General features: G+C 39.0%; 1 protein-coding gene across 3 annotated transcripts in view; it reads left to right on the forward strand.

Annotated features, from left to right (window-relative positions):
• The first annotated feature begins 7,270 nt into the window (after window positions 1-7,270).
• The window catches only part of GOSR1 (golgi SNAP receptor complex member 1), a 52,127-nt gene continuing 47,108 nt past the window's right edge, over window positions 7,271-12,289 (forward strand). For 2 of the 3 annotated variants that reach the window (XM_059378732.1, XM_059378734.1), the window contains exons 1-2: window positions 7,271-7,382; window positions 9,982-10,102. In XM_059378732.1, the coding sequence (XP_059234715.1) occupies window positions 7,352-7,382; window positions 9,982-10,102 (152 nt within the window). In that variant the 5' untranslated portion in view covers window positions 7,271-7,351. The remainder of the gene's footprint in view (window positions 7,383-9,981; window positions 10,103-12,289) is intronic. The other variant, XM_059378733.1, reaches the window with a different exon arrangement.

Genomic DNA, 12,289 nt, shown 5'->3' on the forward strand with positions numbered 1-12,289 from the left:
GTGTGCACATTGGAGTTGGCCCAATCTGTGATAAATTCTCAGCTCTCCAACTTGCTTCCTATGTGGCCTTGCATTGTACAGTTTTCTTCACATTCTCTTAAGTCTTACTTTCTCTACCAGTTAAGGAATAATACCCAGTAGGATTGTACTGATATAATAATTGACTCTGAATTGAATGCCCATGGTTATCAGCATCATTTTCCTTCATTTGCTGTTTTCTGATCTTTTGAAAGAAGAAAGAGAGGTATTGTATCAAATATATGAACAAAGATCTGTTTACAGGAGTTCATTTTAATTTAGAAGAAATTCCTACACATGAATACCAAAAAAAAAGAGCGATGAAATTTTCCATTATGTAGTCCCATAGACTATCACATGGCAGTAAAGTTTTTAGAATTGTGCCAAATGCTTCATATTTGTTATTAAATGAAATTAAATTGCATTTATGTATATTCAGTGAAAAGAGCCTTAATTAGCTGTGGCAGGAAGTCCAAATAGTAATAACGGTTCTTTTCCCTTCAATGTTTGAAATATTTTTCTGAATTCTTTTGGTCAGGAATTTTCTTGTATCTGATCAAGAAACTTTTGGTTTGTATCATAAATGGTTATCTATCAATCATGTTTCATTTTTCAGGTTTCTAGAAGCTGATTGTTCTCAGCAGTTACACATGATGTTCAGTGCTAATACAATTCAGTTCTGAATAAGTGCCATTCTGCTAAGGCTTCATGTCTAATACTCACCTGCAGCTAGAAAGCCAACTCATTGTATGCTGTTTGTTGCAGAGCTCAGATAAATACCTCCATTATTACCCACAATTTAAAAGCAATGAAATCAGCATATGAAGCCCAACTTTAATATCACAATTTCCACCTACATTAATCAGTAGAATGTTAAAAAACAAACATGTTACTACTTATGCATTTCGTCTGAAGTCAGATGGAATCCTATTCCCTTTTAACTGTGTAAACAAATGTAGACAAGGCAAACAAGAATTGGAGCAGAAAGTTGTCCAAGTTTAGAGACCAGCCTGAACAAGATTGAAGACAGAAGGGTGAGAAGATTGAAAGTGTGGTCATTGGAAGTGGGAATATATTGAAACGAACACCTCAAATTCAGCAAAGACAATTTATGGATTCAGTTACAAGCAATATAAAAAGGCTGTGATGCAATCGAAGGCAGCACGTGGAGAAATTAAAGATGGAACATCTAGAAAGATTGCAGATTAAATAGAAATTGTCATAACATGGATTACATTCTGTGATGGCCATTGAGATTGAGGCAAAGCAAGGGGGTCGTGGGGGAGAAATCTAGATTGCTAGATCTGAACCACTACTTTTTTTGAGTATTTGAAGTTATTCTAATATTTCTAATTATTATTGTCCCTTACTTGGTATTACATGATTCCAGTAGAGGTGTTCAAGATCAAACAGGCTTTTGATTTAGCATTTGAAGGATGCCCATAAGAACTGATCCTAAAGATAGGGAATGGGATAGGTGGTGAGTGGGCTGATTATGATAATGGCTGAATTGGACAACTGGATTTTTTTAGAGAATAGTTTTAGGTTTACAGAAAACTTGCAAAGATAATATAGAGTTGGCAATGGGTTTTTATTTGGAGCATGTGAGTGTTAGGGCAACAGACGAAAGATTGTATATATAGTTTTCTATTCATCAGACTTGAATGGAACACATTTGAAAGGGACTGGGCACGGCAAATATCATGTATAGAATCTAATCATGCATACATAGTCTACGTGATCCAGGTGTCAAGCCATGTAGTGATACCTCAGTGAACTGAGCTAAACTCAGTTCTTCTCTAATGGATGGTATTTCCATCCTAGATTTGGGGGAGACCTAATGATTTTGCAATGACCAAACATGGGCAAAGATAACCCAGCATGCAGAGAAATAAGACACCACCAATAAGAAAGCAGAAAAAGCCGTATACTGGTTTCAGGTGTTGACATTATCAGACCCTGGAAAACAAATAAACTGTTTTCAAAGAATAAAAGATAAGCCTGAGACTATCACAGGAAACAATAAAATAACAGAAATTCCAGCAGTGAAAGTACAGAAGTTAGGATGCACAGTTAAAATGGCAAATTGGACACACAGAAGCAGTGACCTTCAAAACAGACCCAAAGAAACTCTCTGACACAGTGCAGAGACAAAAAGGTAGAAGAAAATAGGAAGGTGAGGGTAAAAATGTGACTTAACATAAGACTAATACATGTTTGGTCATTGGAATTCTAGAAGAAAAAGAATGGAATGTAAACTATTTTGAGACAATGATGCAGAACTTTCCTAAATTAAGAAGTGGTATCTATCGATTAAAGAAACTCAATCTAAGTAAGAAAAAGTAAACACCCACACCTAGACAATGAGTGAAGCTGCTGAGCACAAAAGACAAAGTTGGGGGGAGTGGTCAGAGAGAAAATAAATTAACTTGAAAAAAATAGCAGTAGGACTAAAAGATTAGACTCACTCCCAACCACGGAAACCAGAGTACAGTAAAAATCGTATTTTGAAAGTTCTGGGTAAAACATTAAATAGCTTCCAACATAGAATTCTACATTAAACATACCGTTCAAGAGTAAAGGTCAGCTTCCAGGCAACTAAAGTCATTGATGGCAGCCTGTTTCCTAATGTTTCATTGCAAAATAATGCAAAGAAAAAGAAGGGAAAAGGAAACCTACACAAAAGCCACACTCTCAGAGTAACTTGAAGTCAGAGAATTTTGAATCAAACTTAATAAAATGAGCAAAATCACCAGATCTCAACATGTACTCTCATATGTCTGCCCCGGCACCATCCCAATGCAGGGCTTTATGGAGCAAAGGCAGATGGAGATAATCTGCAAGAAAGACAGAAGGAGGATGACTGTGCAAGGACGTTGCAGATGTTAATCTGTAACCACTGCCAGAAAGACCAAATCTATCCTCAGTCCGAATCTAAAAACATGTCCAAGTACATCAGAGCACAAACTATAGGGAAGGGGCTTCAAAGTGGGCACAATTCAAAGGGGGCAGGCATAATTTAAAGGGACAGCATGAAACATAGCTTTTGGTGAAGGAAAAAAGTGGAAAAAGTAGAAACATCCTTTGACAATTAGATAATGAGGAAGAAAAGCAGCAAGGAGGAAAATTCAAGAGTCTTCCAAGATAAGAACAGTGCAATGGGCACCTGGGCGGCTCAGTGGATTAAGCCTCTGCCTTTGGCTCAGGTCATGATCTCGGGATCCTGGGATGGAGTCCCACATCGGGCTCTCTGCTCGGCAGGGAGCCTGCTTTCTCCTCTCTCTCTCTGCCTGCCTCTCTGCCTACTTGTGATCTCTCTCTCTCTCTGTGTCAAATAAATAAATAAATAATCTTTAAAAAAAAAAAGTTAAGAGTAGAGCAAAACTGGAGCACTTAAAGCCCCTCCCTATCACCAAAACAAACCCACAAGAAACCTACTACCAAGTGCTTGAATTTCACTAGACTGATGGAAGAGAGCTCAGCCATGAATGAAGCATGGAAATATAAAATATGGATTCTGACATGGAAAAAGCAAATTTGTCATCACTTGCAGATTTGATTGTGCACCTGAAAAATACAAAATAACCTACAGGCTGATTAGAAATAATAAGATAATTCAGTTCGACTTCCAGCTGTGGGTGAATTGGCTTGAAACATAAAGACCTATCCATCAAGAACAATGAGAAAAGCTGGATTTAAAAGCAAAACCAAAAACCTGTTTGAAGGATTGAAGAACTATTAAGTTACCAAGGACTTATGGGGTTGAGATCCTAAAGCAAAGGGAATTCAGGGGTGAACATGATAGTAAAGTTTTATCGTAAGGCATTTGTTGACGCATAACCAGTGACTGAGAGAGATAGCTACTAGGGAAGAGGTCAAGAGGCAGAGAACTTGAGCAGAAGCTGTAGGCAGTAATCATTGGGTCGGGGGAAAATACAAATTTAGTATCTATCAAGGAAGGGAGAGCTGCTCAACAGGCTTTCAATTAGGACACTTGAGTGGCTACGTATTAGAGCAAGGGACAATCAGAGACAGACACATTTTTACAAACCCAGAATCCTATGTGGTGTTAGTGCCACCCGAGGCTGGAGTAAGCTAATGTGCCACTACCCAAACCACTGGCACCAAGCAGCAATAAACGGATTCTTGGGGAAGATAATATCTGAAGCCTCAAATGATTACTACAAATTTTAATTTATGATGTATAATTTATAATATACAAATAATTGAAAGTTATTTCTGTTGTCAAAAGACAAAAGATGAAAGATCAAGGTGGGGGGGAGAAACAGGAACAGTTCCACGAGAATTACAGACTTTTCATTTATCAATCATGACAATGAATGAATGCAAAAAGAAAAGATGAAGACTTTTAGCAAATAACTGAAATCTAGTAAAAAGTAAGGGAGGTTTTCATACCAGACAAAATGGAGTAGATATATCTCTCTTCTATTCCTCCTAATAACCAGAGCAAAAAATCTCATGTATTGTCTGCAAAACAAATAAGATTCAGGATGGTGGAGAGAAGAATGCAGACCAGTTAGGGACCTCAGGATTCAAGAAATGATATGTGGTGAATTCCTTGGGTTTTCTTTCTGCCTCATATATCCTACTGTGGGTGTTGCATTATATATCCCATAATGGAGGAGCTGGCAATCCAGAGATGAGATGCCAAAGGGTGGAGACACAAAAATCCCAAAGAAAATACTTCTGTAGCCAAAGGACACAGAAAGGGGCAGCCTACCAAGAGGGAATAGTTTTATTTCTTTTTTTTTTTAAAGATTATTTATTTGTTTATTTATTTGACAGACAGATCACAAGTAGGCAGAGAGGCAGGCAGAGAGAGGAGGAAGCAGGCTCCCCACTGAGCAGAGAGCCTGATGCAGGACTCAATCCCAGGACCCTGAGATCATGACCTGAGCCGAAGGCAGAGGCTCAACCCACTGAGCCACCCAGGCACCCCGAGATGGAATAGTTTTAAACAATAATTGCACTACTCCAGCCAAATGCTACTGAGAAAACTGAGGCCCATCTCTACCCCTTATAGCAATGGCTAAACTGGGGGCAAAGACTCTACTTGCGCCTGGCTATAAAGAAGCCAGGGTGGTGGGTGGTGTCAAAGAAGGCCCAGGTCAGGGAGCCTGGAAGGCTCAGTTGGTTGACTGTCAGACTCTTGGTTTCCATTCAAGAACAACCCCAAGTTGGGAGATCAAGCCCACCTCAGAAGCACGCACAAGGATAGTCCACTTCCCCTCTTATTCTCCCTTTCCTTCTGCCCCTCACCCATGCACACACTGAAATAAATATTTTTTTAAAATGAAGATGATGAACCAGGTAAAGAGCCAGGACCTCCATCACAGCACAGTGGTTATAAGCACACACCCCCCATTATGGTGTCAGTGGGTGCCATCCGGGGAAGGGTAACAAGGCATCCCCAACATAGCAACTGGGTTATCGACAGAGGCCAGGGGAGAACCTGAACTTCTCTACTTCAACCTTGAAGCAACAAGCCAGTTTCCCATCACCCCCACCAGCACAACATCAGAGGAGTTCTGCTTAAACAGAAGACTTAAATATCCAGGGTCTTATAATACCTTAAAATAGCCTGGACTACAACGTAAAAATCATTCATTATACCAAGAACCCAGGAAATTTCAACTTGAAAGAAAAAAAGATAATTAACAGATGTCAATATCAAGATGACGCACATGTTGGAATTATCTGACAAGAACATAAAATATATTTTAGTGAGAAATTACAAATAAACTTAGGACAAATGATAAAAAGAGTCTCGGCAAAGAAATAGAAGATATGAGGAACAAAACGGAAATTTTAGATTTGAAAACCCCAATAAATGAAATTTAAAAATTCAGTCAACCCCTTCAATAGCAGAATGGAAGGGACAGAGGAAAGATATGGCTGTCAGTGAACTTGAAGACAGAGCACAGAAACTACCCAATCTGAACAACAGAAAACAGGCTGAAAAAAATTATTAAAGCCTCAGATATGGAGAGTACACCAGATCTCTAACCAAAGGTCTACTATTTGTGTCATTGGAGTCCCAGAGGGAGAGGAAAAAGAGTATGGGGCAGAAAAAAATATTAGAAGAAACAATGGCTGAAAATTCCCCAAATTTGGCAAATGACATAAACTGAAGATTCAGGAAGCTGAGCATATCTCAAGCAGGATAAAACCAAAGAAATCCATACTAAGACACATCTTAATCAACTTTCTGAAAAGAAAAAGTTTTGAAAGCAGTGAGAGAAAAGATACCTTAGCTATAACAGAAAAACAATTCAAAGAACCACCAATTTCTCATCAGAACCTTGGAGGACAGGAGGAATTGGCACATTTTCCAGTGCTGAGGAAAAAAGAAAATTGTGAACCTCAGATTCTATATCTGGCAACAATATTTTTCAGGAATGAAGAGAAAATCAAAACGTTATCAGATGAAGGAAAACTAGTAGAATGTGTCTCCAGCAGACCTACTCTTTTAAAAATGGCTAAATGAAGTTCTTGAAACAGAAGGAAAATGGTAAAAGAAGAAACCTTGGAACATTGGGAATGAAGAAAGAAAAATGGAAAGAATAAAATATGGGTAAATACAGTTAGCTTTCCTTCTTTTGAATTCTATAAATTACGGTTGACAGTTGAAGCAAAACCGATAACGTTACCTGATGTGGTTCTCAATGAATGTAGAGGAACTCTTAAAGACAGTTCTAAATGGAAGTGGGTAAAGGGACAGGTATGATTTAAACACCTTTACAAGAGGTAACTTTTCTACATTTCACTGGAACTGGTAAAATGTGGGCACAAGCCGAGTGTGAGAATTTATGTATCTGTATGGGTGGCTTTGGACGGCGGATTCTAACAGGTTGAGGGGGACAGGATGAGGTGCGTGGAAGCAGTTAGCACACACTTTAAGATGAAAGGGTTGGTCTTGGAAAGAAAAGAGCCTCAGGTTGGCTAAAGACACACATTGAGAAAAGGAAAGGGGAATAGGGACTTGCGTCTGACGATGACTTTCTTCTCAGCCAGGCAGGCCCCTGCTGAGAGAGGGGATTAGCCGATTGAGGGCGATGATGCGGGTTTGGGGCGCCGAGAGAGGATATGAGCACCAGAAGGGCACATAATTCAGGTAGTGTAGAGGTTAAAACTAGTTTTCAGCCCCACTGCTCAAAAGCTGTAAGGTGATGAATTGACCGCCAGGTGGCGGTGTCTGTGGAAGCTTACGTATCCCATCGGCCCTGGCGCCGGGGCGGAAGAAGGTGCGGAGGTAATTCTCTGGTTCGCATCGCCTCTACTCTTCTATCCCGACTGACGTTGGACAACAAAGATGGCTGCAGGAACCAGCAATTATTGGGAAGGTGAGGGCGAGGCTTCCGTATGGGTCTCGCCGAGAGGCAGAAGGGCTGAGTGGGGACGGGTCTTGGGGGAGGCGGCAGAGGAAAGAGCCTGGCCTCCGGAGGGGCCGCGCCGGCGGGTGGGGCACGTACAATCGGGGCCGCGGGCCTGGGGGCTGAAGAGACCGAACGGTCTGGGGCAGGGGGCTGACCCGAGAGGCAGCGAGACCTGGAGCAGGGGTTGGGCGGAGAGAGGTGAGCGGCGATGAAGTGGAAGAGGGTCCCGAGTCACTGGAGGAGGACTGGGTTGAGGAGCTAAGCGAACTTGGACGCAGGGGTTTGGGACACGAACTCTGAGAGGAGACGAGTTTTGAACGAGAATATTCCGAGCCCAGGAGGCTGGAAGACTCAGCGTTTTAAGAGTTGAGGTCACTGTTGGACAGTTGAGCAGGATAAGGGAAAGAAGGAACTTGTCAGTCCGGTCCCTCGAGAGAAGTTGTATGAACGAAGTGTCTCCTCCTCGGTCCCCCTGGCAGCTTCAGGCTGGGACTTCAAGGATTGGGTGTCGAGTCCCGTTTGAAGGCAGAGGAAATAACTTTACCAAACTCTGCTGTGAGACGAGTTTTGTTAAAAAAGAGAAAGTTGAGAGAACCAGTGTGAATTGCAACGATTGCATTTGCTGTCCCTCTTCTGCCAAAAGAACTGTCTTGTGATTTGACGAGTACGTTTTTTTAATTACTGAAAATACGTTCCGATAAAGTGCGCTCATGTAAAACGCACTCCTGGACCATGATAACGACCACGGATCAGAGAATGCTCGTCTTTTTCTTTCAATTGTGTCTTTGCTTTATTACGATAGAAACTACTCTCCAAGCCTCTCGGAAACCACAAGTAACAGTATTGTCACTAACAGCCCCTTGGTCTAAGAGCTTAATTAATTCTGAGTTCATCCATACTTGCTTGTATGTATGTACCTCGGGCCTACTTTCAGAATGCTTTTAGTTGATGTTTTCTATTAAGAAAGACAGTTACTCGTTAGAGAGAACCATAATTATAGTTTAACACACGCATTTAAATGCCTATTTGAAATGAATACTAGATAGAAAATATTTTAAAATTATGTACACGAGGCTATTAGTATTTTTTTTTATTTAAAGATTTTTATTTATTTATTTGGCAGAGAGAGATCACGAGTAGGCAGAGAGGCAGGCAGAGAGAGAGAGAGGAGGAAGCAGGCTCCTGCTGAGCAGAGAGCCTGATGTGGGACTCTATCCCAGGACCCTGAGATCATGACCTGAGCCTAAGGCAGCGGCTTAACCCACTGAGCCACCCAGGCGCCCAGTATTTTTAATTCTAGTGATTAGGCTGTAGTTTTTTGAAGCGCTGTGCTGTAGTAATTATAGCATCTTATTATTGACAACTTACTCTGTGCTTTAAGCTCATGGTTACTAAACCCTGAAGGCAGGGTCCTGGAATCCAGCCCTATGTCAGGAGGGGAGCTCAGTGGGGAGTCAGCTTGAGGATTTCTGTCCCTCTCCCTTTGCCGGTTCCCCTGGTGCGCGCGCGCTCTCTCTCTCAAATAAATCTTTTTTAAAAAGTGGAGGTTCGTAAGTAGATTTTCAATAAATCTCAGAGTCAGTTCTCAGAATCTTAGAACATTAGGGTGAGAGAAGATTCTGAGACTTGGTCATTTCTGGCAAAATATGCTCCACTATATTACAGTGCTTCTTACTTCTGGTTGCTGATAAATATATTGAAATAATGTTTTGTAACCCTTATTCCCGAAAGATGAGATCCTTACAATATTCCTTTCTAAATTTCAGCCCTTTTATTTTGACAGCCACTTGACCTTGAATGAGAATACTCACATCTAGATGTAGGTTTCTGGCTTGGGGCTTCTCTCCCTCAACTACTAGGCCAAACTACTATAGCAGTGTTTCTGTTTGCTTGTGTTCTTTTAAAACTTAGGCCCTTATTTTGTCATACTTATAGTTGACCTTGTTAGTCACACAGTTCCTTATTAACTTAAGTATCTCTAAATTTCTTTCAGTAAACTTATTGAAAGACCAATTTTTTTTTTAAGACCAATTTTTAATCCTTTGTTGATTATTTTTTTCTTTAAGCTTCAGCTACTAAGTCATTCTACTTATAATTTCATAAGCTTTGGAATATAAAGAGATAGGACAATCTCTGTCAAAAACAGTGATGATCTCTTTTTTATGAAATTAGTTGATAAGTTGTTACAATGCCTGTTATAAATCATAGGCAGTTTCTTTATGATTTGTATTCTCTCCTTTTTCCCCCCAAATTACAAAATTGTAGACATTGTTACAGAAATAATTTCAGAGATTTAGAACATTTGTTGTCTAGCTATTTTTGGAATACAGGTGAAGTTTTCTACCTGCCACTATTTTTCCCCTTCTTGACCCATCTGAAGTTTAAGTAAGAGACAGTTTGCCTTTCTGGGTAAGTCTTTGGCTGTCTCCTTTTAACACATTTCTTTATGAGGAATCTAGATCAATATATGATTATTTTCATGGTTTATTCAGAATAGTTTTGTAATTTTTATGTCTGCTGATGGACTCTTTGTGTTTAATTATTTACTTTTCAAATTTTGTTAAAGATCTCAGGAAACAGGCTCGACAGCTGGAAAATGAACTTGACCTGAAACTAGTTTCCTTCAGTAAACTATGTACAAGTTACAGTCACAGCAGTGCCCGAGATGGAAGACGCGACAGGTATAGGTACTACCAGATTCTGTCTCTTATGCCTTACACCATAGAATTTTTTTTTTCATAGAATGTTTTAAAAGCATTAAAAAATAAACTGAAATATGTAACTCTGTAACTTGGTCTATTGGTGAATTTTTTGTATTTTATTTTTTTGTTACTGATTATATTTTAGAGATTTATAAAAATTCTTCTTAATTCTTGAGTCTTACATTCATTTGGGATCCTCAGGCAAAGGTTGTGATGGTATTAAGAGGGAGATGCTAAGACTTAAGAATGAGTTTCTCATTCTTTTTCTAGTTCAGCCAGTGTAAGAAATATGATTTGTATTTTGTATTTCTTTATATTTCTTTATTGTATTTCTTATATCTCACATTCTATTTCTTATATCTCCTGGTTGCTGACTGGATCTGAGAAACTACCCAGATGTAAAGTATACATACTGCTAGTCTGATGTTTTAGAATGAATCTAATGCAGTGTGTATCCTCACTATTAATCATCCAAGCTATTTTTTTTTAAGATTTTATTTATTTATTCGCAGACAGAAATCACAAGTAGGCAGAGAGGCAGGCAGAGAGAAGAGGAAGCAGGCTCCCTGATCAGCAGAGAGCCCGATGTGATGCGGTGCTCGATCCCAGGACTCTGGGATCATGACCCAAGCTGAAGGCAGAGGCTTTAACCCACTAAGCAACCCAGGCGCCCCATCCAAGCTATTTTTAATTTGAGGTTTTTTTTTTTTTTTTTTGAGAAATGCTATTATATTGAACACCTGGAAAATGTAATCTTTGAATCTTATGCTCACTTTAGGCCATCTACTTGTTAAAAAAAAAAATTAGGAAATATTTAAGACACTTAGAAAGGTATAAAGAATAAAGGGTCCTCATGTGCCTATCTCCCTCTTCAAGAAATAATCATTATCAGTTCAGTTATCAGTATCCCATTTTCTGCTTCCGCATAGTCTCCATGTTTTTACTACATGTTTGCTTCCTAAACAATTTATGGTATCTTTCTGTAGTTTTGCAACGCGCTTTTTGTTTAACATTATCTTTGTGATTAAGCTTTGGATACATTTAACTGTGGTATATTCATTTGCTGCATATAGTATCATATTGTGATCATATAGTTGTGTATTGTAGTCTGTAGATGGACATTGTTTCTAATTTTTGCTAATTAATAATAATTTTAATAGCTGACACAGAGTTCCTCAGGTATCAGGTACTCTATTTTTAGCCTTTTATGTGAAGTCTGCTAGGAACATTTTTACCTATACAAATATTGTATATCTAGCAGTGGAATTGCTGGTTGCATAGTTAGTTGTTATCTTTTCTTTCACATACTTTTTTGAAGATTGGCAGTGGGTGGGATTTTTTTCCAGCTAATAATAATAAAACAATAAAAATTGAGCATGGGTTTAAACCCAGGTATTTCTATCTCCAGAGCCTGTACGCTAAACCTTTCTGTGAACATTCCAACAAAAGACTCATTTCAATACCATAGCCAAAAGCGCATATTATTAAAGAATTAAAGATAGCAAGGCCAACATATTGACTATAGGACCTAAAAGTAAGCTGCCAGCATGTCATAAAGCTTTGACTGTAGTACATTGTTTTGGACTTGCCTTTATTTAGCAAGCAAAGAAAATGAAGAAGGTTCTTTTATATGTATAAACTTAATTTTATCACTGGAAAGCATTTTTCCTGAATTTAAGTCTCCTACTTGACTATGCCAGTGAGCATACAGTTTTGAAACTGAATTAATTGTCAGGAGACACAGTTGCATGATGCTTTTTCTATGTTTACTGTGCTTCATGAACTTATACTTTTATGACCTTTTTAAAGGGAAAACTATCTTGAAAACATTTCCTAAGGAATTCTACAACAGATTGAGACTGAGTTTTTAGATTCCTGTAGCCCAACTCTCCCTTTAGTAAGAAGCCTCAGGCCATGAGGATCAAGATCCAGTGTGTATTCTAAGTGTTTTGTTATTGTCCAGATTGAAAGCATGTCATAATGAAGAATCTCAGTAATGACCACAATTTTTCATCTAGGAGTAACTTTTTTTTACTTTCTGTATTTTGAGAACTTGATGGTCTATGGATCATCACATATCTGTAAAATAAATTCAGTTTAACTGAATCGTAGTATTGTGGAGAAGGGAGTTTTTGACTATTTCCGTGGACTCCTATACTCTAAGAATGGTGA

This window comes from Mustela nigripes, chromosome 16, assembly GCF_022355385.1.
Source record: "Mustela nigripes isolate SB6536 chromosome 16, MUSNIG.SB6536, whole genome shotgun sequence".
NCBI classification, from domain to species: Eukaryota; Metazoa; Chordata; class Mammalia; order Carnivora; family Mustelidae; genus Mustela; species Mustela nigripes.